This window comes from Dermacentor silvarum, chromosome 3 (assembly GCF_013339745.2).
Source record: "Dermacentor silvarum isolate Dsil-2018 chromosome 3, BIME_Dsil_1.4, whole genome shotgun sequence".
In the NCBI taxonomy this organism is placed as follows: domain Eukaryota; kingdom Metazoa; phylum Arthropoda; class Arachnida; order Ixodida; family Ixodidae; genus Dermacentor; species Dermacentor silvarum.
Genome location: NC_051156.1, coordinates 167,088,371 through 167,112,828, shown reverse-complemented (window position 1 = coordinate 167,112,828; position 24,458 = coordinate 167,088,371). Strand labels below are relative to the sequence as shown.

At 46.8% G+C, this 24,458-nt stretch overlaps 2 protein-coding genes and 1 non-coding gene across 6 annotated transcripts in view; all 3 read right to left on the bottom strand.

Moving 5' to 3' along the window:
• LOC119446009 (uncharacterized) overlaps positions 1 to 7,565 on the bottom strand; it is a 29,811-nt gene extending 22,246 nt beyond the window's left edge. Inside the window, exon 1 of the mRNA XM_037710316.2 lies at positions 7,279 to 7,565. Within this exon, the coding sequence (XP_037566244.1) occupies positions 7,279 to 7,406 (128 nt within the window). The 5' untranslated portion in view covers positions 7,407 to 7,565. The remainder of the gene's footprint in view (positions 1 to 7,278) is intronic.
• Positions 7,566 to 12,068: 4,503 nt separating this feature from the next.
• Positions 12,069 to 12,140, bottom strand: Trnat-cgu (transfer RNA threonine (anticodon CGU)). Its single transcript has one exon. It is a non-coding gene; the product is annotated as a tRNA-Thr (tRNA).
• A 2,348-nt stretch (positions 12,141 to 14,488) lies between these two features.
• LOC119446008 (DNA topoisomerase 2-alpha) overlaps positions 14,489 to 24,458 on the bottom strand; it is a 37,615-nt gene continuing 27,645 nt past the window's right edge. For 2 of the 4 annotated variants that reach the window (XM_049663804.1, XM_049663805.1), the window contains exons 10-12: positions 22,536 to 22,828; positions 18,931 to 19,359; positions 14,489 to 16,013 (exon numbers count right to left, since the gene is read on the bottom strand). In XM_049663804.1, the coding sequence (XP_049519761.1) occupies positions 15,630 to 16,013; positions 18,931 to 19,359; positions 22,536 to 22,828 (1,106 nt within the window). In that variant the 3' untranslated portion in view covers positions 14,489 to 15,629. The remainder of the gene's footprint in view (positions 16,014 to 18,930; positions 19,360 to 22,535; positions 22,829 to 24,458) is intronic. The other 2 variants (XM_049663806.1, XM_049663807.1) reach the window with 1 other exon arrangement.

The window sequence follows — 24,458 nt, the reverse complement described above, 5'->3', positions numbered from 1 at the left end:
GTCAGTAATGTTCATAAATAATGCCGCCATTTTTCCAATGCGAGAAAACGGGCGGTGAATCAGATGATCAAGGAGCATTTGACCATTCGATGCGCGGTGCAGACGCTCAATATGAAATAGAGCTGTCTGGTCTGCTTGTAGCCTCAGAGGTAACTGATGTGCTTCAGTGAGTAATGTAACTGATTGCGCTTCACGAGGTAATCCCAGCATTAGTCGAAGGGCAACGCGATGATCACGTTCCAGTTGAGCCATCAAACTAGGTGGGACGTTCAGGACTGGTAACGCATACATCATGCCTGAGAGTACAGATGATTGGTACACCTGGAGAGCCGTTGTTTAGGTCACGGCCAGCACCTCTAGCAGTCAAGGCGATCACATACTTAAGGATGGAGTACGATTTGTGTCGTACGGATTTAACGGCAGGATGCCAAGAGATGCGATCATCCCCAATTAAGCCCAAATAACGGTGTTGTCGCACCCAGCTTATCGGCGTTTCGTCAAGGTACAGTCGGCTCATTGTTCGACGAGCGCGTTGTTTAGGGTGATATGCTATTGCAGCCGACTTAGCAGGTGATATCTGCAGGCCAACTTCACCCAAGTACTCTGAAGTCACGTTCATAGCTCTTTGCAAGCTTGCATGATGCCGCGGGCCAAGGTGCGAAGGGCCGCTTGTCCACAGAGCAATATCATCTGCATGGATAGCTATGCTCACGGGAAAGTCACTGTCTCGAGGCAAGCGACTTGGAAGCGCGGCGAGTACTGTGTTAAACAGAAGCGGTGATAAAACGCTGCCCTGTGGGACACCGCACTTCACAGTGCGGGATTCACTCGTTATTGCTCCGACACGCACTTTCATCCGGAGCTCCGATAGGAAATTGGACACAAAGCGGAGCAGACAACCCGAAATTCCCGCGGTTACAAGAGCGAAAATAATCGCCTTATGCGGAACCAAGTCGAAAGCTTGCTGTACGTCTAGGAAGAGCATATAGGCGGAGTGCTTGTTTCCTTTAGCAAGTTCAAGCGCTGAGACAAGGTCTGAAATGCTGTCCAGAGCTCAACGGCGGCGACGAAAACCACTCATCACATCAGGGAAAAAAATTTAGCTTCGCTAGCCTGTCATCTAGACGAAACAGGACCATTCGCTCCATTAACTCGATGACATTTCATGTTAGGGATATCGGCCGGTAGTACTTGAGGTATCTTGCAGGGCGCCCGGGGTTTAAAATTGGTATTACCACGGACGATTTCCACTCAGCAGGGATTACACCAGTTCTCCATACCTCATTATACTCGTCCAGTATAGGGAGCCTACATGCAAGCGCTGTTTTAAAACAGCGCTTGCATGTAGGGTGCCTAGTCCAGTATACGGTCATGAAAACTGTTATCAATGTCCCGTAATGCTTGATACTCCACACCGTCTTCACCTGAGGCAGTGCGGTGTTTGGAGAGGCTGGGCGCGTGCCGCAGCTCCTCAAGAGTGAAGTCTGCCTTGTCCTTCTGGCAGGCTGGACCGTAGGAAGCAGTCATGGTACTCTGACTTGTCAAAGAAGGAAGGTCGCCATTTGTGGTGTCACTGAACATAGGAGAGACGAAAAGGTCTACAAATGCCTCCGCTAGAACTTTGGTGAATGGCCAGTTGCCATGCACAATGCAGCACATTTAGATAACATGGACAAGAAGACAAGGACATATTTAGTGGTGGAGAAACTTGACACAGCGCTACCAACTATATATACCGCCGGATCTATCCTCCAAACGTGCCACGAAGCTCTCGCTTGACAGCACATCTATCTCAGAGACATTCACCGACGAGCGCGCTCGTTCGAGCGTAAAAAAAACAAACAAACAAACAAAAAAAAAAACTGGTGAAATAACCTTTGCAATGTCACAAAACCCAGTTTATATTAAATAAAGCACGCGCTTGAAGGCGTACGTTTGCTGTAGCAAGTTTATTTAGGTAACGTTTGGCGTTTCGTCGCGTAATTCCGTCGAGAACGGAGTCGGCGACAGGCACATCTGCAGGGTTTGTACAGCTTGCTATACGTGCACTGTGTTGAGCCATGTGTTCGCCGATGACGTAGTCTGCGGGAAACGGAAGTCTGCGGGAGTCTTCGAGAAAAATCGCTTTTGCAGTAAAAGGTTGGGGAGTTGCACATCTTGCACTAGAACGAGATCCATACATGCGGAGCGGGATTGCGTTAACCTGGCTGTTTGCCATCATACCGCTGTAATAATGTAATCTCTGCTGTACAATTTCCTCTGCTCATTACCGCAATGCCTATTCACCGCTTCGGCATTGCTATCGAGGTTACGTTGTAGAGTTGTGCGAATATTGGGAACTATCGAATCTTCGAAATCAGATTACGTGCGTGCATCTCGATGCAGCTTGTGAACGACGCATGTGTTCCGGCGGGTGCTATGCCCCCCTCTGGAACGTTCGGTTAGGGGGGGGGGGGGGGGGGGAGCCCCCCATAGTCTCCGCCTATGAGAGGCTCCATCCTTCCCAGTCGATAGACGCGGGCATTGCCGGCAGCAAGTGGGTCATGAGAGCCATAAAAACCCTCACGTAAGCGCTTAACAAATTCTTGCAAGGATAAGCCGGAAATCGATTGCAAGTGAGACAGTGAGACGAAAGTAGGAGACAGTGTTGTGGACAGGCGCCGTGAGGATCTACGAAACCCTTCGATTTTTACGATAGTCATGGCCAGCTGGTTGAACTCTAAGTTGACCGCTAAAACACTCTAAAAATACGAATTTGCGCGATTATCATGCACCCTAGGCGGCTACGAGTTACTATACCTTGGCCAGCAAATTTGTTGTTGGTTGGCAGTATGCTTATTTCAGGTATATTTCACACTTCTGGGCGTAAGAATTGTCCCGTGCCCAGTCGGGTTCCATGAGCATTGCGCATTTGTCGGTCAATTTTAGCCGCCACGGTTGTGCGCTTTGAGAATAAATCAAGCATTCAAAACCCCGCATGTAGGAGTTGTGACAAAAAAAATAAGAAGTGTACCGCTTGTGCAGCCATCCGCTGTATATTACAAGCGCAAGCGTGAGCACTCTCGAACAATCACCTAAAGGCTGGGGCGCAGGGGGAGCACATTTGCGGATTCTGCACGTGGAATGTACTAGTGGACAATGCAAGAGATTTACAGACACTTGCGAATATGTGTGGCAACGCAGCGACAGAGCTAGGCCTTAAGTTTAGCACAGAGATATCGGAAATTATTTTTATTGAAGAGACGCGTAACTACGTGGTGTCGATTCAACAGCAAGTCATACCAATAGTCAAGCTATATAAGTACCTCTGCGTGTACATAAACGAACGAAATATTTATTGAAGCACCCATCAACATAATCTGAAAATAAAGGAGTAGCGGTATGCAGCAATAATGAAACATAGAGCACATTGGTACCACAATGAGTATGAGGTGTTGCGTGCAATCTGGAAAGGAGTAATGGTACCAGCGCCAAGGTTCGCAAATGCCATTCTGCGCTTAAAATTAGATATCTTGTCGGGGCTGGAAGTTAACCAAAGATCAGTAGGCCGTTTGGCTTTGGGAGCCCACGATAAAACCACAAATGAGGCAGTGTAGGGTGACATGGGTTGGGCCTCGTTTAAAGTCAGAGAAGCGCAGAGCAAAATTAGTTTTGAAGAAAGAGACAACATGGATCAAAATAAATGGGCGGCTAAAGTGCACAAGTATACGTACCTGAAAAGCATGGACACAGAATAAAGGAAGATGTCAACAAAGTTGGCAACCAAGTACAGGGCGATTGAAAGCCTACATAGACAACCAGGAGTGATCAGAAAGTGAGAGAAACAGAGACAGTGAATTGGATGCAAAGAATGGAAACAAGAGAGACCATGGAGATTTACAAGAATGAGAAGAAAGAAATTAGAAGGGAAAATCTGTACGAAAACACAAAGGGCAGAGGCATGCTATTTGAAGTTCGAGCCGGATGCCAAAGGACCAAAACATACGAGAGCAAATATTCGGAACTAGATGAGGCACGTGTATGCTGCAGTTAAAATCCGGCTACCACTCAGCACATTCTAATGGAATGCGAAGGGATACACCCAGTGAGACCCGTAGGTAACGTATACACCTTCCAGAGGCGCCTGGACTTATATAAAGTGGACGACGGTACGTAGCATCAACCGGTCAGCAGTCGAGATAAGCAAGATACGTTTAGAATATTGGTGGAAAAAAGCAGGGAAGAGATTGATACGAGCGGATCCGTTACAGGTATAGGTAGCGGTAAAAGAAAGATAAAGAAATTTTGAAGAAGAGAAAAAAAAATGTTAGAGATATATACAAAAATGCTAGAATGAAAAGCATATATAGCATACCTGAGTAACTCTAGCAGGCTAGGTGACTATTTGTCAACGCCTATTTTCAAAGGGGATGTCAATAAATCATCATCATCACCATCATCACGGACACATTATTTTTAGTGGGAATTTCTAATAATTCCGGATTGTCCGAGAAGCGTGAAGGTATCCGAGTGCTGCATCAAACTTTAACTGTGAGCGCTGTTTTTTTTTTTTTTCCCTATTTTCAGGGGCTTTTTCTGTGAACATGGGAGCAAGCGGTTACAGCGACCGCAGGACTATTATACACTGACGCTGTTGGCATTCGCTGAGCCCTCTACATTTGCGAAGTGCAGCTCCTCCCTCCACGCTCGCACTTCTCCCCATCTTGCTTGCCCGTGCGCCACCCGTTACGCGCAGACACTCATTCACATTCGCAAATAAAATTTCTCAAGCCGCTACAAGGAAGACCGTGGTTGGGAAATTCAACCCGTGACTTTCTTGTCACAGTTTTTAATGCGTTTAGCATTCCCTGGTAGCTAACCGTGATTTATAGTGAGTGTCAAACCGTTTTCGTGGGCCGATGCCGAAGATGGTGCAGTCTAACACAACGGTAAAAACCGCACGTATCACCGTGCGGAGGCACTGCACGGTGGTTAGGTGGTACGGGGCTCTTCTTCCTCTATCGGGTGCGTTAATATGGCGCTTCGCCTGCACCAGCAAGTATGTACTTGCGCCGAGCCATTGGTGCTCAGCTTGTGGATGCTATACAGTGAAACCCTTCCGATGTGCCTTCACAATGCCCGAATTTCAGCGCTCACCGCTCTGTGCTTCTGAGCTAAGTCCAACATCTCGGGTCTTTCACGGCCCTTCATCGCCCCCTGATTTCCTATATTCTCTATAACAAGGTCCAGTTTCAAGTACGTATACGAGACGCACAAAGCTCTTCGCAGAATATTTTGCAACTATACGGAATTCGACTTTCGTCTGCAGTGCTGCTCCTCCTGCCTGCGGGTGATGGGATATGTGTCTGTGCTACGGTTTCCTCTTCTCCCTCTCTTCCTTTTCAAGCGAACGGGAGTATAGTGTCACTCTCAAGTGGCAAGTGCTGGTCTGCCTCTCAGTGTGTTTCGACTGGTGGTTGTGCGTCCACGCGTAATTGTTAAAGATAAGGCAGATCATCGCGCGCAGACTATGACACTTCAACTCGACACACTTTCTTTAGGCAGCTCCGCTTCTGTCGCCTTGGGTAGTACACACGCAGAAGTGCTTCGCGCGGGAGTTCTGTGGTGTCCCATCGATTCATCCGAGAGCCGAGAGCTGTCACCACGAAATGCTTGTCACGAAAATTTCGCTCGGGCGCAACCCATGTCGCACGAGTCGTGTGCCACGTTACCCCGTTTCAATTCTATTTTGGGCTGAGAGGGTAAACGTCATTGCTAACTACGAGACGCAAGGCACAGCGACGAGGCCCTGGGTTTAGCAGTCAACACGGATGACCTTGCATATTTCGTCAGGATTCTAAGCCTATCCATGCGGCATTTGTTGAGGGCATCCATGGCCACCCCTATCGAAAAATCCTTTTGCTCCAGAACTCCAATTTCCAATGATCCCATATGGCATATGAGAACATATTTACTTGATTTTTTTTTAATATGACATGCCTGGATTCTAGGCTACGTGTTGACTTGCTCGTTATCTGTTTTGTCTTTTCCCTCTGTAATTATTTGCCATCCATCTTGTCCCTCTTTCTTTCCTTCAACTAATGCAGACTAGCTCGCTAGAGGACTGTACATCAGGCAGACGACCTTTCTTCTCATCAAAATACTTTTTTTTCTCTCTCTACAGGTTTCAATGCCTGATCACCACATGTTCGCATGGGATTATTAGCAATCTTTGTGGGACGTGCGTGCTTCTTCGATAGGTGCAACATACCTTTTCACGACCATATCAGACCCGCAGGTTTGATATCAGGGATATAAGTAATCTAACTTTCCGAACTCAGACTAGCTGCACCATTACATACGTGTAAGACGTCATGAGTCAGTGTCACAACGAAGGGCGACTCGTTGACTGCTCCTATCAATCGCGTGTTGCACAACTTTTATCAACTATAACTCAGGTTATAACCAACGTCACGGACGCTTTTGAAGCCGAGCACGATGTTCTCGTCCCGAATGCTGGTAGTAGTTAATTCGATGACTTACAACAGCACATATTTTGAGTCGCGGGTAATAAAATATGATGGGCACCCATACGTTGGTTACATATAACGGTGTATAAGTCTACCTGCTTCCTTTTGTTCTGAATTATAGACGCATTGGCGACAACGCAAACCAACTGGCTAGGTCGTGCGTCACAGTTAAAATGACGGATGAAAACCAGTTTCCTACAAACATTACTCGGGAAATCTGGCACTAATATCTACAGAACCTGCGAGCGGGATGGTTCAACCAGCATTGGAATGTCGTGTATTACATGAATTTGCCAAAACTTCCTTCTTCTGGCTTCAGTCAACTTGCGTCTTTTTCAAATTGATCATATTCAACAAAATGTCACATTATAAATCCAGCGATTCGCAATTATGCACGTGCGTAGAACCTTTTCGCCTTCATGTGTTTCGAAAACTGATTGGAAATTTAGCGAGATAAAGCGTAATGAATAGCTCCGCAAGAAACGTCTGGAACCACAAGTACCAAGATAGTAGATAAATTCATGTACTACCCACCATCCTCCCCATGTGACTGAACGGTCACAGCTCCAGAATTCCCTCGAGTTATTTTAGTAGGAAACGATACGGTTAAAACAATATGTGTGACGACGCCTCCGTTATTTACGCATCTTCGCTGTCTGCAAGGGGGTACAGCTACCCGGCGTTTGCAAGTCGGCTTTGTAACCATTTCCCAGACTTTCTTGCTCAGCTGCAAGGGCACGAAGTGAAAGGTGCTCGCTAATGTACTCACGTAAACAACCTCTTGTAGTCGTATCCGCCGCTTATTTCGCAAGTCCCGTCGCCCGCCGCTAGGCTGATGAATGTCGCTACACTAGCAAGAAAGACGCTCCAAGATCCCGCTGAATTCGGCCAGGCCATTTCTGTTTGCCCCGTCTCGTAACAGCGGTGGGAGGCAAAATATCCTTCCCGAGTCTGACTCACTCGCCGTCCGAGTCCCGCGCACGACTATACAGCCACGACAAATACTCGACACGGCAGCATATTCGACTCAGATTGGATGCAACGTATGAGTTTATACAATGTTATCGGTGCCCCGCCACTCGAGTCGACCGGCTATTATCTAATCGCGAGGAGGGAGCATTGGCTCCTGCATCGATTCCGTAAAACGGTCCCAGGAGGCACCACCGGGTCGCTTCCTTTCTCGGTGGAATCTCAGCTGCTCACACTGGAGGCTTTACATCGTGCTTAAAACCATTAGCTGTCACAGTGAGTCTTCCAACGTTCCTGAGCGTTGGAACACTGTGAAGCGCGTTCAGAACCAGCACAGTGTAATACACTCGCAGGGAACTTTCTGTGGCAGTGAAGGGAAATCTACAGAGGCAAAGCACTCACAAGTAAGAGCCCCCCTGAAAAAAAAAAATAACTCCCACATTATCATCCGCGCTATAGTTTATAGGCTGGGGAAGAGAAAACACAAACATCTTATTTACAACAGCAAGCTTTACGAAAGATTTGACTTATATTTTTCTGCTTTTCTCTTCCGCGTTCGCGCAAGCGTGGAACCTTCGCACGTGGAAACTACGCTGATTCAATATCTTAAAGCACTGTCAAGAGCTGCCGAACTTCTTGGCGCACTGACATATGTGCAGACGCTCCGCCCCTGTAATATTCTTTCGTTGCCACAGAAAGTTATGTAGTTTACTTTCGGTTGGACTAGCCTTATCATTTTGATAACAACAAAAGACCACGCGAGTGCAATTTGCCGTCTATTATGATGATGATGATCCACAGTGCCGACTTATTTTTTCCTTGCCCGCACCTCTTTCTCGTCCTCTGAAAGCGCACTGCAATCTCGTCAATAATAGCGCCACAGCTCCTCCTCATAAAAATAAGATAACGAGTTACGGGGGCTGTTTAGTCATTTCAGACTAATCAAAAATTTATTAAATTATGAGGTTTTTTACGTGCCAAAACCACGATCTGATTATGAGGCACGCCGTAATGGGGGACGCCGGAAATTTGGACCACCTGGGGTTCTTTAACGTGCACCTAAATCTAAGTACACAGGTGTTTTCGCATTTCGCCCCCATCGACATGCGAAATCACTTACTACCCACGTCCGAACCCATTTCAGTGGTTTTTGAGTGTTAATCTTTTTTTGTTTAGTCATTGTCATTTTTGCGGAGTCATGCTGATGACTATGACTTCTACCATCATCCCTTAGTGTTTGCTTCACTTAGTACCCAGGTCATAACCCATTTCAGTGGTTCCTGGGTGTTAGCCTTTTGTTTTTGCTGTGTAATTGTCATTTTTGCTGAGTCATGCTCATGACAATGACTTCTACCACCATCCTTTAATGTTTCCTTCCCTTAGTACCCACGTGAGGACCCATTTCAGTGGTTTCTGAGTGTTAATCTTTTTTCGCTGAGTCATTGTCATTTTTGCAGAGTAATGCTCATGACTGACTTCTACCATTATCCTTAAGTGTTTCCTTCATTTAGTACCCACGTCAGAACCAATTTCAGTTGTTTCTGAGTGCTAATCTTTCTTGCTGAGTCATTGTCATTTTTGCTGAGTCATACTCATGACTTACTTCTACCACAGTCCTTTAGTGTTTCATTCACTTAGTACCCACGTACGTCAGAACCCACTTCTACCATTATCCTTTGGTGTTTCCTTCACTTATTACCCACGTCAGAACCTATTTGAGTGGTTTTTAAGTGGTAATCTTTTTTCGCTGAGTAATTGTCATTTTTGCTGAGTCATGTTCATGACTATGACCTCTAACACCATCCTTTAGTGTTGCCTTCACTTTGTACCCACGTCCGAACCCATTTCAATGGTTTTAGAGTGTTAATGTTTTTTTCGCTGAGTCATTGTAATTTTAGGCGGCTGTTTTATGACCGACGTGACACGCATGTCATGACATTCATATCATGACCTATCATTTATGTTCGTCATACACTGTTGTCATACTATGCCAATTTTGGTACCTACCAAGTTAACGAAACGACCATGAGAGCACCAAGACGTAGGCAGATGTTTCATGACCAACATGACAAACATGTCATGATATTCATGTCATGACCTATCATTTATGTTCGCCATACACTCTTGTCATAGTATGCCAATTTTGGAAAATACCGAGCTAACGATACGACCATGAGAGCACCAAGACATAGGCGGCTAGATAGATAGATAGATAGATAGATAGATAGATAGATAGATAGATAGATAGATAGATAGATAGATAGATAGATAGATAGATAGATAGATAGATAGATAGATAGATACTGTCAAAGTGACAAATGTTTGCCAAGAAATGCTTCGCATTTACTAGTGCTGCATGTTTGAATTACAGACGCGAATTGTTTTAGTAAAACTAGTGTGAAGGTAAATGGTTGGGTGTCTTGCTCGGTGGGGTGAGTATGTCATTGTATGTAGCGGGTTCAATTCTTTCATTGTTTTTCACGGTGTGTTGCGCTAGTCATAATTTTCGAGTGGCTAGATAGGTGCTTTTCAAGCCTGGTAGACATGAAATAGTTGATGTTCGCATATCTGATGTACCTGCAGCGAGTTTTTGCATGGAATCAACAATCTGTAAACTTCTCAAAACTCACTAAATAACTGAAAACTCTTAATCTATTGTGCAGCTGTAAGCATTTTACGATTCTGAAGATGTAAGAAATGCGGTGAAAGTAAGTTTTCAACCAACCGTGACAACAAATTAGCGTCTGAAAGGGTTAAGGTTCCCAGATGCGTGGCTGAATTCGCGAGCTCGAACCTCCTCCCACCGAGAGCGATTTTACGCGTGTGTGCGTTCGCGTTCGAACAAATTCAGAGCAGACCCTTTCCGTGGACTGACGCTGCTGCTAAATGTTTGTAATCACTGTCAGATGCCGCGCAACGTTCAAATCATCACCATTCCTTTCGTGTCGTTCGGGCCAAGCGCTTTATCAAATATTATTTAGCACTCTATAGGAACAGTTTTCCATATAGAGAAAATATGTATCGCGTGCCTCTTGTCGACACGTTAGCTACGGAGATAAACGCGGCAGGTAACAGTTATGGTGACGGAAGCGGCCCACAAGCTGCGTGTTCGAAAAGATCGCGCGCGTGGTTTCAATCCACAAGTCACCACCACTTTTCGTTGTCTGGCGTGTGAGGCCGTCCCCGACTCGAGACTAACCGATTTCAAGGTTACTTGGGTATAAAGCATAGTGGTGGGTGGTGTTAGTGCGCTATTGTGATACCTGCACGAGAATTGAGCTGAATGTGACACGGAGCACGCCAGCATTCTATAGCTTTACTGGTTGCTCCTTTCTGTAGCAATGATTGGTCGTTACGAGAGGATCTGCGACGGTAAGGGACGCAGTCATAGATAATATGCATGGTCGATGCGATACCGGACGGAAGATCATGTATGAAGATTTAGAAGTTGGCCGAGCACAGATCCTGGCGGCTCGCGCTAGAACACTTTAGCAAATGCTGAATTGACGCGTCCGATTACTGTGCATTGCATGCAGTCTGTGAGGAAGCAGGACATCCATGCGGGATGAGAAAAGTAGGTCAATGCGGAGGCTTGAACATTTAATTGGCAGTCTCTGGGGGGGAACGCGGTCGAAAGTCTTAGGAAGGTCGAAATATATTACTCCAGATTCGAAAAGCGAATCTACATTTAGGTCACAATCAGGGGCTCCGGAAGTACATCTGATGTGACGGGGTGACGTCTGGGGGCTCATGTCGCATTGCGCAGTTTACCCCTCTCTCTCTCTCTCTCTCTCTCTCTCTCTCTCTATATATATATATATATATATATATATATATATATATATATATATATATTGGACTGAGCTACCACGGTCGTTGAAAAGAAAACTGTACAATCGTTGTGAAGCGTGCTCAGGCAGTTGAAGACAATACAGAATTTGAAGTAAGGGGGCTAGGGGGCAGAGGAGAATAAAGAAGTTTGCAATGGCGACGTGAAGAGTACTCTGTTTATTATGTGCGGGCTTGTTATACATTGCTAACATGTGGGACAGAAACTTGGAGGTTAACAAAGAAGCTCGAGAACAAGTTAAGGACCGCACAAAGAGCGATGGAACGAAAAATGTTAGGCGCAACGTCAAGAGACATGAAGAGAGCGGTGTGAATCAAAGAGCAAGCGGGCATTATGGATATTCTGGTTCACATTAAGAGAAAGAAATAGAGCTGGGCAGGCCATGTAAGGCGTATTGTAGATAACCAGTGGACCATTATAGTTACAGAATGGGTGGCAAGAAAAGGAAAGCGCAGTCGAGGATGGCACAAAACGAAGGGGGGTGATGAAATTAAGAATTTTGCAGGTGGAAGTTGTAATCAGCTAGCGCAAGACAGGGGTAATTGGAAATCGCAGGGCGAGGCCTTCGTCCTGCAGTGGACATAAAGATAGGTCGATTATATGATATATATATATATATATATCATATTATAAGAAGCCAACAAACCATGACACCAAGGACAACATATGGGGAAATTACTTGTACTTACTAATTTAATTAAAGAAATTATAAATTAATGAAAATGGATGAAAAAACAACTGGCCGCAGGTGGGGAACGAACCCACGTCTTCGCATTACGCGTGCGATGCTCTCACCATTGAGCTACCGCGGCGCCGTTTTCCCACCCACTTTCTGAGATATTTATGTCTTACAAGTAGAACTAACCCTGCGAGTGTTAGCCAGCGCCACCACTCACAAACCTAGGCGGCGGATGCGGAACATCCTTCCTGCCGCAGGCGTCACGAGTACGTGATATTTATGGGTGAAGGCAACTGGTCAATAAACCCACATATGCTACCAGAAAGCATCAATGTTGCCGGATTCGAGCCCTCGTTATGTAATGAACGTGAAGGGGCTCGAATCTGGCAACATTGATGCCTTCAGGTAGCATATGTGCAACTGAGCCACGCAAGCACTTGCTATCCGAGAGCGGGAAAATGTGTTATAAACGTGCCCTATGCAGGCGCGCAGGCGCAGACGACGAGATGCGATTCAGACGCGGAACGCGAACGCGTTCCTAAACCTCCGCCGGTATGGTGGCTCCATTTAGTTAAGGCGCCGGCAAACGCAACCTTTCAGACACTGTAAATTTTGCTGACTCCTTAACTAGATGGCGCTAACATACCGACGGACGTAGGGAGCCTACATGCAAGCGCTGTTTTACAACAGCGCTTGCATGTAGGCTCCCTAGACGGACGCTCGGGATCACGTTGATTGCGCTAGATTGGGCGCGTTGCAATGGAAGCGAATGTGACAGCCGTAGTTGCATTGTCGGCCGCTTGGCTGGGCCGAACGGCGCTAGCCATCGGCGATGGAACGCATCGGCTTGCACACGCGACGGCGTCCCAAGCGCGTTCCTGATGCATTCACTCAAATTACTAGGTAGTACTGTCGAAACGCTCGTCTAGCTTACGCTGTGACTGTGCTGCGTGTGCCGCGCAGGCATGGCATTTTTTTTTTTTTTTGCGTCAATCCACCAGCCGTGGAGCATGTAAATGAATGGCAAGCAGACGTTGAGCAGACGACACGGTGAGGACGAACACATCTCGAGGGGCATTCGGCCTCCCTATTGGCTAAGAATTCATGTGGCTTCCACAGTGGGCCTCTGATTATCCGTCCCTGACAGTCCCGGACAGCCCGAATCAGTGCTTTCAGCCAATGAACATTGCGTGTGCAGCTTCTCGGACAGTCCGGGACTGTCAGAGACGAATAATCAAAAGAGGCCCAGTGCTGACAACAGCTTGCGAGATGGTGTATAAGCGCCTAATTGAAAAAAAAAACTTGACTTAACTTTCATCACCCTGTATATCAACGACCACTGACGAAGCGCAGTGCAGAGAAATGAAGGCTGCAGTCCAATTTAAATCGTGCTTTTCTAGGAACAGGCTTACACCGACCTTTGTTATCTTCTTGCTTTTCATGGGCTTTAATAAGGGCAAAGAAAAATGGAGAGAACAAGAGGCATCCTCAAGTCGTAGCGTTGATACTGCTCCTGCAAGGGCTGCAGAATATAGCATCAGTCTTTCACTCCTCGAGAACCACTTCAGAATGGAAGATACGTTGAACCAGACGAAAACAGGCAGCGCTCTCCACTCCAGTCAACTTGCACCGCTTCCGCACCAGAGCTGTGGGAAAATGCCCTCCGATACGGGCATCCCGGGGTCCGCCGGGCCCTAGTTCAACGGGCCCGTGCTGTCGCTGAGATTGTTCCAGGGACCCTATTCCTCACAGTCTTGTGACCATTAAAAAAAAAAAATGTTCTCTCTCTCTCTCTCTCTCTCTCTGTGTCGACGCATGCAGGAAAAGCACCGACAAAGAGTCTCAGAAGTCCCGAGCTTCCAGAAATTTTTTTTTTTTCGTTTGTCGAAGGAAGGGAGCATGCACCCTTTAACTAGTCAAAGGAGTCTCTAGCCTCACGGGCGGTAGGCGGGATGAAGAAAGGGGGGGGGGGGGGGGGAGGCACAGCTATGAGTGTGGGGGCACGCCCCCATTGATTTAGAACCTGTGGGGGCGACTTGTTACGTACTAATGTGCGATTTGTTATCATGCCTTTCTTCATATTTGTAAACCCTGTCCGGCTTGGACCGTTTGTCCGGAGTATAGTATAAAATAAATAAATTAGATCAGCGAACATGTTTGGTCCAGGAGCACTAGGAGTTTAAGCGCCATCAATGAGTTTGGCTATGCCCTCCGAATACTAACATTGGAAATTCTGGGAAACTTACGCTTGTTGAAATCAGTTCCATTTCTTCCGTGATAATTTGAGACCGAGGCTGAACTAAAGCTTACATGCCAAATCAGCTATGAGAAGGCTAATACCAAAGGCATAAAATGAGCACAGGCCGCGCAATACTGCCACGAAAAAAAAAGAAAAAGAAAAGGACACGGCGCCGATACAATAGGCCACAAAACATTCCAAGCTGCAACGACGTACTTAGCCAGACCAGTCTTTTGCCTACCTTAGATTTTAATGCCGCAATACTATATTGCAACTTGCGTGCTCTTTCAATAACCAAGCCAACCGTACACGCCGACCACAAGCGGATCCAGAAGAACAGCCTCAGGGAGCCGACGACGCACCCGCGACCTCCTTCCCCCGAGACTTGGCGGAATTTCGGTCATGTGACTTGGTCTTGAAGTGTGTTGTACAAAAAAATTCGTGCGCCGAATAGATTGAGCTTGCAATTATACACTCCATTCTCTAACTAGGCGTTTTAATAGCAAGAAATTTAAATAAGATCAAGAAAATAATAAAATCGACCCTTTATTCCGTTAAAGAAACACTGATCGCCACCCGGTACTGTCAAAGTTAAAAACGCTTGAATAACGACAAGGAGGGGAAGAGACTGAGCTGGTGAACACGCAAAAAAAAAAAAAAAAAAAACATCGCCTGATTACTGTGTTGGCTAACGTAATAACCAGTACTTTCTCGTAAAACTAGTTTAAAATCGACTATTTAAAATCGCGGCACTCGCGCATAACGTCTCGAAGCTTCCTGTACCCGCTCGAGAGCGACAAACTGCCACATGTAGCATAAATAGCTGTCGGAGTATGAGCCAACGAAAGAGAAATTGCGCGAACACAAACTTGAACGGCGACAATTCCAGAAGTCGGCTGCAATGTCTTTCGCGGGAAACATGGGCTCATCAAGGTCACGTTTGCCAGATGGGAGCATAATGTTCCTCTGCATCCCTCCCCACAAAAAATAATAAAGAATTAAAATAACGAAAGAAAAAAAAACACACGTGACATACAAACTTGAATTAAAAGAATGGCTAACGAAGGCACAGAAAAAAAAAAGCTATTTCTTCGGCAAAGGCGACGCCTGCCAGATGACGCCAGAACAAACAGATCGCTAAACTATCAAAAAGACACAAACATGCACGCTGACACAAAATCTGCGACGACTTGCCAAGAAGGTCCCTTCGCACCCTCGTTGAGGTCACATTGATGGCGGCAGCACAAAATGTCCACCGAGTAGCTACCGCTGATGAGATCCTACAGACATCAAGGAACTCACACACATGTCTTCAACGCACAAGTATATCAGCGGCCATGCCAGAACGCACTATGGTATATGGCTGCGTAGCGGCAACATGCTTTAGAATTCGTCGTCACTGTCACTTCCAAAGTTGTACTTGACCTGCGGCGCTCTGGAGCGGCCGCTGGTGGATGCGCCTGACGGCGCCGGCGCGGTCACGGTAGGTGCGTCGTCATCGTCGGAGGAAGAGGACAGCACGATCCGCTTCTTCTTGGCCGCCGCCTTCCTCTGAGCCGGTTGAGGGTCGGAGTCGGAGCCGTCCGCCGCTGCTGGGGCTTGCCTGGCGGCCGGGGCCTTCTTGGCTGCTCGAGAAGATGCGACGGGCTTCTTGGCGGGTGCCTTGACGAAGTCCTCGTCGCCTTCGTCAGCGGCTGCGTCCCGCTGCGACGGCTTGGCCGGGGCTCCGCGCTTCTTGGGAGGATCTCGCTGCCGCTCCTCTTGATGCTGAAAATGTTGCGCGTTACATGAGGATATTGAAAGTTGAAAAAAAAAAAAGGTCTTCTTTCTGGGGTTTTACGTGCCAAAACCAGTTCTGATTATGAGGCACGCCGTAGTGGAGGGCTCCGGATTAATTTTGACCACCTGGGGTTCTTCAACGTGCACTACAACGCAAGTGCGAAAAGAAATTACGAGAAAGAACAGACAAGGAGATACAAGCCTTTATTCGGTTATAGGTGGTTGATTCTTTTGTCTAATTTCAAAAGGGTTCAAGAGGACAACGCAGGGGCCCAAACAATTGACACACGCGGGCACCGACTACCGACCGGTATTCCCTGCATAGTTTTGCATTGTACATGCGCCTGCAGTCGATAAGCATAGTTTTGCATTGCACATGCGCCCGAGACTCGATAAGCGACATCCAAAAAACGCCAGTGATACAGGGACAATGCAGCAGTGAATCTTGTTCGATAAAAATTGTTATCACGTTTCAATCGGCGAACTGACGAGCTTCAAAGTACTAGGCTCCATGGTCCGCAGTTGCGCTCCAGAAATGACACTCCCCATGGAGCATGAGCGCTACTACCATCAGACTCATCCAATCGATGCTGCCAAAGAAAATAGAGACAATCGAGTGTTTTGTGTTGAAATCTAGTAAGGCTTGAGAGCAGACTAGTGATTTTCTATAACTAGTAGACTTGAAGCACGAAGGCAAAAACGGACGAAATGACGGATACGAACAAGCGATAACTTCTAACGACTATTTTAACACGACACGATGGAAAAAATAAGCACAAAAAAGGAGAGTAGATATTCCAGCAATTTAACTTCCTGTACCGACTTACCCAGCAACATTTCCTCAATATACTATTCTCTACTTGTTTTACTACACTATGCTATCTGTACTAGCTCTACTTGAGAGCATGCCTCATGTCTGCAGATCCCTTATGAGCATACCGCTTGTTCTGTCATACTAGTCCGTATGTCAGCTGCAACTTAATACAAGGGCGTAACAATTAAAATTCCCTGCTGCATTGTTACGTTATCACCGACGACTTTTGGTTAGCGCTTTTTGGGCTATTCTTGCACTGCGACCGCAGTGCATATAAATAATGGACTTGTAACGATGTATTTCGACGTCCTCGATGCCCTGTTGCACCGTTTTATGTCAGACAAGGCCAGCACTTAGCCTTGTCTTCTATTTCGTCCTCTTTTTTCGGGGGGGGGGGGGGGGGAGTAGGGAGGGAAGGGCGCTGTTTGACCTCACGCACACACAAATAAACAATTATAGCGAAATTGTGCACCGAAGTGTCAAGAATCATGAGACATCAGAATATGCATTTAAAGAAGTGATGTTTCAATCAGCGACATGTGTTGGCGAAAACGCTACGTGTTGCGAGAGCGCCGTTTGTGAAATCGTGCGCATGTCTGCTGCCGCCTCAGAATGCGCTTCGGTGCGTTTCCAGCCAAGCTCAGTGAACTGCTATAGTCGGTGCCGTCCAAAAATTTCATAGCATGCTTCTGCAATGCATAGTTAGTACATGAACCCTACGTTACACGTAGATTTGGCCACATGATAGGGGTGTACGCTGTAGAAAACACATAGACACTCGGTGACCCTTCTCGTGCGATTCTTCCCTGCATTCGCTCCTACGCTTCGCAACCAAACCACGTCTTGCCCTTAGGTCTACGAGAGACGCCACGGACAGAGTATTACGGCTGTTTTCTGTTTGGTTTGCCTGCACTACTCATACACGGAGTACGATTCTGAATCTATGCCGTCATTTTCTCGGCCGAGTTTGTCAGGAGCAAAGCCTACTGTCTCAGCAAACCCTGCTGAGATGAGGCGCCGTACTTGAAGCTGACTTCAACCTGCAGTGACGGCACAATTCGTGCACCGGACACTTTATGGCACTGACAGCAATAGCTTTATCAACTGTCCTAAAGAAAATTGGAGCTCCAACTTTCGGGATCGTGGAGCGTACCTCCAATATAATCTAATGTGTAATGTCAATAATCTAATGTCAATGTCAAACGCGTGTTCACACGTTTTCTGTGGCGTATTTCTTTCGTGTGGCCAGACGGCCGGTGTGCTAATACAGATTGCGGGAGCATGCTAACATCATGCAATCTTCGGAAAGCAGCAACGTAACGGTTGGCTGCACTTCCTGCTGATGAAGCCCTGTTTTCGACCGCCGCTCTTGCCTTAAGCAACCACGCACTGCAGCGCGAGATCGTTGATGCATCTAACATTGAGACTGTACTATATAGGCCTTTGTGCGTGACAAAGCCATCTTTCAAACTATATAAAAAATACCTCACACCAGAATAAATGGCAATAGGTGCGCCCAATGATCTATAATTTCCTTTTTACCTTTGTAGTTGCACCCTCAGACCTGCTCTAACGACCATCTCTAACGTTTGTGGGCGGCATTAAAAAGAAACCTTAGAAGAAACCTTAGAAGAAACGTGACGCTTTCCGCCCACCCGTGCCCCACCCGCATTCCCAGGTCTAACGTATCACAATCGGAGAACCTCGGTCTCTCTCCCTCCCTCCGACCATGCATCCCCTGTTCCCATATCCTTCTGTTGCCTTCTGTATCCAGGCAAACCGTTTGTCGCGTAATATTTTATACAGAGAGACAACACTGTACTTTTGCTGTGCCGAGGTATAACGCGCATGCGAACATCGCTTCTTCCCAGACCACCCTGAAAATGTACCACCCTCCCACGTCTCTCTCTTTTCCCGCCTTTTAGCCCTGCGAAAAATAAGACCTTCAAATGTCAGTCAGACCTCGTATCGTAAACTTTCCCATGTCCCGTGTCACTCGCCTTGTTGGAATGCTCAGGTTTCAGAAGCAGGTCACTATTTAACAAGGTTAGTTTGTTTGAAACACTAACAAGGTCCCGCAGTTGTGCTTACCGAAGGACCCGCAGCAGGTCTGCTGTCGTCGTCGTCGTCGTCCGAGCCAAAGCTCATGAGTGACTCCTCGCCATCGGAGGAATCGCTGTGCGACGTCGAGTTCTTCCTCTTCTTGGACGCTGCCTTGCTCCCCGAAGGCTTGACCTTAGTGGCGCCACCGCGTTTCCGCTGGGGCGCCCTGGTGGGTGCGGAAGCAGCCGTACCGGAAGCAGCCGGCTGAGCGTCGGGACAGGCGTGCCCGGCTCCCCCTCCATCGTTGTTGTCGCCATCATCGGCGTGGTCCTCGGCATGGGCGTCGGTGGCGGCTTTCCTGGGCCCGCGGCGCGCTCCGGTGGTCTTGGTCTTCGCCTCCCACTCGATCTTCGGCACAACGCGATCCGCGAACGCCGACGGCTTCGTCTCGTTTGCGGACTTCTTGGGCGCCGCAGCCTTCGAGATAAATATATAGACCAGAGTTGCCTTAGGTGCCTATCCAACGTGTGAATTTGAAGACACCTCAACACCTTTCCGAATGCGGTAAAAAAAAAAAGACATCATTTTCAGCTTCGAGCCCTCTTATTGCTTCGCACTTTTAATATTAACGTCTGAGATGATTTAAGATAAAAGGAATGCGCCGTCGGTGTTTTGTTTCGTTACATTTGTTCGTGGCCTGCTATTCTCAAAACTCTAATGAATAATTTTGTCAGCAATGTAAGCCATGGTATGAGCAACTTTACTGATAATATGGTGTGGCAATATATAACCCGCATATAATTATACCGCATCATGCCATATAGCATGGTATGGCATATATTAGCTTACATATACCTAAATATATACGGAATCTCACGGCGACGCCGACGGCAAAAATTCGCTTGGAGTGTCCATATCATTGCTATCGCAATAAAAGCATTCGCAATCTAAACAATGCCACCATTAACATGCTAGCGAAATATTCCGCCGTACACCGCTGGATGCCGCAGGGCGCCCGCATCTCGTATTGAAGATCGCGTTCTTTCTCTTACCTGTCTATAACGTCCTTAACCTCCCCGACATCAAACTGACGCCATCTACTGGGCAAGTGTTCCATGACCATGAATTACTCCCCGACAAAGACGTCGCGCACGCGTGCACACTCCCATCTTCTATAGAAAACGAGGAAGCTAGCGACGGTTAACCCTAACTCCCTTTGTCGCTCACGGTCACCTTTGAGAGATAGCAGCCTTGAAGGGCCCTGCCATAAATGCATCAGGAAAAAAAAAAAAAAAGACCAAAGGAGCAGTCGGCTGGGTATTGCTATTAGCGCCATCTAAGCAGAGAGGGAACGTTGTGTTAGATAATGGGGAAAGTAAGTATCGATCCTTATATCTCCGTTATTATCAGGTTCTTTAGAAAAACATTTCGGGTATATATTCATTTACAGGCATCGCTCTCATTCCAATGCTCAGAGTTTTGAATAAAAAGTGTTGTAGGGGCCTCTTTAGCTCAACGAAAGCAGAGCTCCAGCATACTGTATAAGGGGTATGCACTGACGTTATCCAGGTCGCGATTTTGCAGTAGAGTTATTACGGTGAAAATCTGCGTGCTATCTAGATCCGCTTATATCCAACAGCACAGCGGATGCTGTGAATAGGACTGCAAAATGGCGTACGTGGCGTCCTGTGAATACATCCCATACTCCCCGGATCAAGGATTTAGACTGAGAGGGCATCCCTTGAAAACCATTTTCATTCATTTGGCAGGAAAAGCATATTACTACAGAGAGAATGTAGTCCGAATTTCTTTTCTTGGAACTTCGCGCAGAAACAGCAATAGTACGACCGCAACAAGTGTGGCATCACGGAATTCAAGGTGGTGGGTTGGTTTGGCGCAGCTAAAGTAATTGATACCCGTTAGTTTGAGTCTTGGTTTCTCTACAATGCATATGGTAAGCTTAACTATCTACAATTAACTAGCTCCAATAAACGGCGCTATAATCTGTGACGTCACAACGACCTGGTGCGGGAACTTCAGAGCGACGTGCTCTCGAGTTTTCTGGCTTGTCAAGCCTCCTTTCATGGTAGGAGCGGCTGTTGTACTAGTACAGCTCAACGTAATATTTCTCAATACTGTTGCTTCATGTGTGCAGCGTGGTTATTTAGAGTCGTTGCACCTCAAGTTTAGCGGCCGACATAACACGTTATGATCTGTACGCGGCCGATAGTTTTTTCAGGGGGGTGCGCATGTACATTGGTCCAAATTCACCTGGCGACGTGCGTCTTGAGGTACTATTCACTTACCCCCATCACCAACACAAGAAACAATCGGCAGTCTAGCATAGCACGAATTTGGCACGATATACTAAAGTACAGGTTTTGGTGACGAGTACAGGTAGTATACGCATGCTTATGCCCTATATACGGTAAGAATTGGCCATGAACAAACAACATCACCTTATGGCAGTGACGACGGCAACACAATGAGCGTGACCTCCCGCAAACACCTTTGCAAGTGAAATGCTATACATACGCAAGGGAGGTAACTCCAAATGTTAATCACCTCGTGTGGGAATGGGAAGGACGCGATACATTCCGGCAAAGGTACCGGCTCAAGGAGGTGAGGTAATTTGAGGACTGGGGCTGATGACGGGCCAACGTCAAAGAGACATGTAACTTACTATGGAGCTTTGCGTGTAAAGCTACCACAATGAGGCACTTAGCTTCCTTCCTCTTACCAACTTCTCCAAATGGTCGTAGAGGCATCAATACACCGGGTGTTTCAACGAACACGTTGAACACGTTTTTTTTTAAAGTTGCCTGTGGCAGATAGCATACTCGCGAAGAGGCGGACATTACTTGCACAAAAAAACAAAAACTGCATAATCAACTAATTAACAAAAATCACCAATTAAGTTTTTAACTATTTAACTTATGACACATATTGCAATTTACAAATTCTAGCCGGGGAGTTCGCAAGACCCATCCACTTGGAACGAATTCTCAGGATAACACCAGTTGCGAGATATTAATTGCCGAACCTTGCGGAGACATGCAGTGGCGTTCCAGTTACTTCTTGCTTCAATGCATAAAAAGTCGTTCCGTCAAGACAGTAAGTGTAATGGCAGTGCATTTTTATTGCCAGTTTCACGACACACATCTCGTAATGGTGCCTTCCACAAATTTTTTTTTCAATGGACATGCCGTGCAGCCTCACCCGCCAGAATTTGTGAATTTCAATACGTCCCATAATGTAATTAACACTTAATTAGTGCATTTTCACTAATTACTAGAATATGCATTTCAGTTTTTTTCGCGAGTAATGTCTGCCACAGGCAATTAAAAACAATTATGTGTTGGCTGAAACACCCTGTCTATTATTCTCTGTGTGTACCTGCAAAGCGATCCGCACATCTCGACAAAGTATAACAATTTTCCAGCTATCGTGAAGTCGAGAAGCACGTCTTGTAGTAACGTTTCGGGTTTTGTTTGCGCCCAAGTCATTACTCAAACCAAGGGCTGCCAGCAGTTCCCGTTGAACCACTAGGTTTAAGTACTGGCAGCTTGAAAAAGCGTAACAAGACGCGGCTCCCTTATTGCTCAAAATTATATCACATTACGAAAAAAAAAAAGAAAAAGAAACCAAAGTACCTTGGAGCGCCCGCCCTTGGCTCCCTTGATCACCTTGGCGGCGCTCGAGTTCTCTTCTTCACGTTCCTTCTGCTCCACCTCGTCCAGCTTGGACGAGAAGGCGTCCAGGTCTTCCTCCCAGAGATCAGCGGGCGATTTGCGGCGCAGCACATCGAGCTCCTGGCGCTTCTCGTCGCGCTTCTTGAGCAGGTCTTCCTTCCGCTCCATGGTCAGACTCCACAGCGGCATGCCCAGGAGGTAGTTGTAGTGCACGCTGCCGCCATCCTTGTCCCTGTCCTCGTCCTGTGCCTCGGCTGCACCAATTCAAATTGAAGAGCTTGAATTTTGTGCGAAAAAAAAAAGTCGCGGTTTCGCCCGAAAGGCGAAGCATCGATTGCGACAGCAAATTAGTCAACCGCTATACGAAGGAAGGATAGTAGTTTTATCGGCCGTATGAACTTGTTAATTTAGTTAGTAAGCGAATGTTAACAAGTAAGGTGTCACGCGCGCACAAGCAAACCTGAATACATCTCTCAATGACCGCGCACACTCGCTGTCAGAACGTTGGAGTGAGAAAGCGTGGCGGCAGCAGCGAGCGAATAGACCTTTGTGCTGCCACTCGCTTCAACGCGGGCTAAGCGGCGAAAACACAGCGCGCACGAAGCCATCAGCGCTCGGCGCACGCTCACCAATCGCAGATCGCTTTCAGGACAGGACCGGCGGCCGCGACAGACGCAGTCGCCGCCGGAAAAGAACGCCCCCTCACCCCCGGTGCTTTGCACGCGACGTTCCCTCCCCATTTTCCTCCATCGCGCGCGAGATTGAGCCACCGTCGTCGGCTCATCATCGAACGCTTTCACTCGCACACACAGCATACGGCGTGTAATCGCCCTTGGACTTTATACGGAACATCACGGCGACGCCGACGGATGCGCTTGGATTGTTCATATAATGGCTATCGCAATAAAAAAGAAAGGAGGGGGGGTTGTAACGTAACTAAGGTTCTGACTGTCAGAAAACAAGGTAGTTTGTCACAAGTGAAGTTTATTTTTTTTTGTTCTTGCAAAGCAAGCAAGTCAGAACTGTACAAGGATAGCGAATTAACCAGGCGAGTTAATTGGAACTTGTTCACGATATCAGCGCACATTAAGCGACAAGCCAAAGAGAATTAAAGACCGTACAAGCGCTGTTATGACAACTGCAATTTTATTGGAAACAAAACGTGACGTATTCCTTTCTTCTGGCTGAAGCTACATTCAAGGAATGCAGCTTCAGCATTACTCCTTGACTGCATAAGTCTGTAATCGTCAGTTTAACTGTTCTTCACTGATTGCAGATGTCACGTTTCGATTCCAATAAATTTTCAGTTGTCAGGCAGCGCTTGTTCAGTCTGTGTGTCGTTTACTCCGCGCTGCTATCACTGGAAAATCCAGACGCCTGGTCAGGTGCTATTTTTACAGCCATAAACCGCAGGGTTTGCGGCGGTTAGCTTTGAACCAAGCATCCTCCATGACCGAACCAGGTGCTCCACCCACTGGCCCAGTTTGTGATTACAATGAATGCATTTTCGATTAGACTACGTTATGACCATGAAATAAGTATATGGCGCATTAGCAAGAACGCTGTTATGCTTGGAGAGAAGTTACCTGCGAGAAAGTGGACGCGAGACGTTCGCTATACTACGGACGGCCTTATTTCGAAGCGAATGAGACTTGCAGAATTGTAATGCTTATTGCGCACACTGTTATATCATTGGAATGAGTGAGGACACCTTCACATTGTACAGGTACTTACTTATATTGTATGGAAGAGATAGACTTGCATCGTACGGCTAAGACGCGTTATACAAACAAGAGCACAAGAAAGTGCTGATCTGTAATTCAACGCGAAGTGCCCATGGTAAACGCCGAAGAATGTTTTTTTTTTCTAAATTCGTGACAAAAC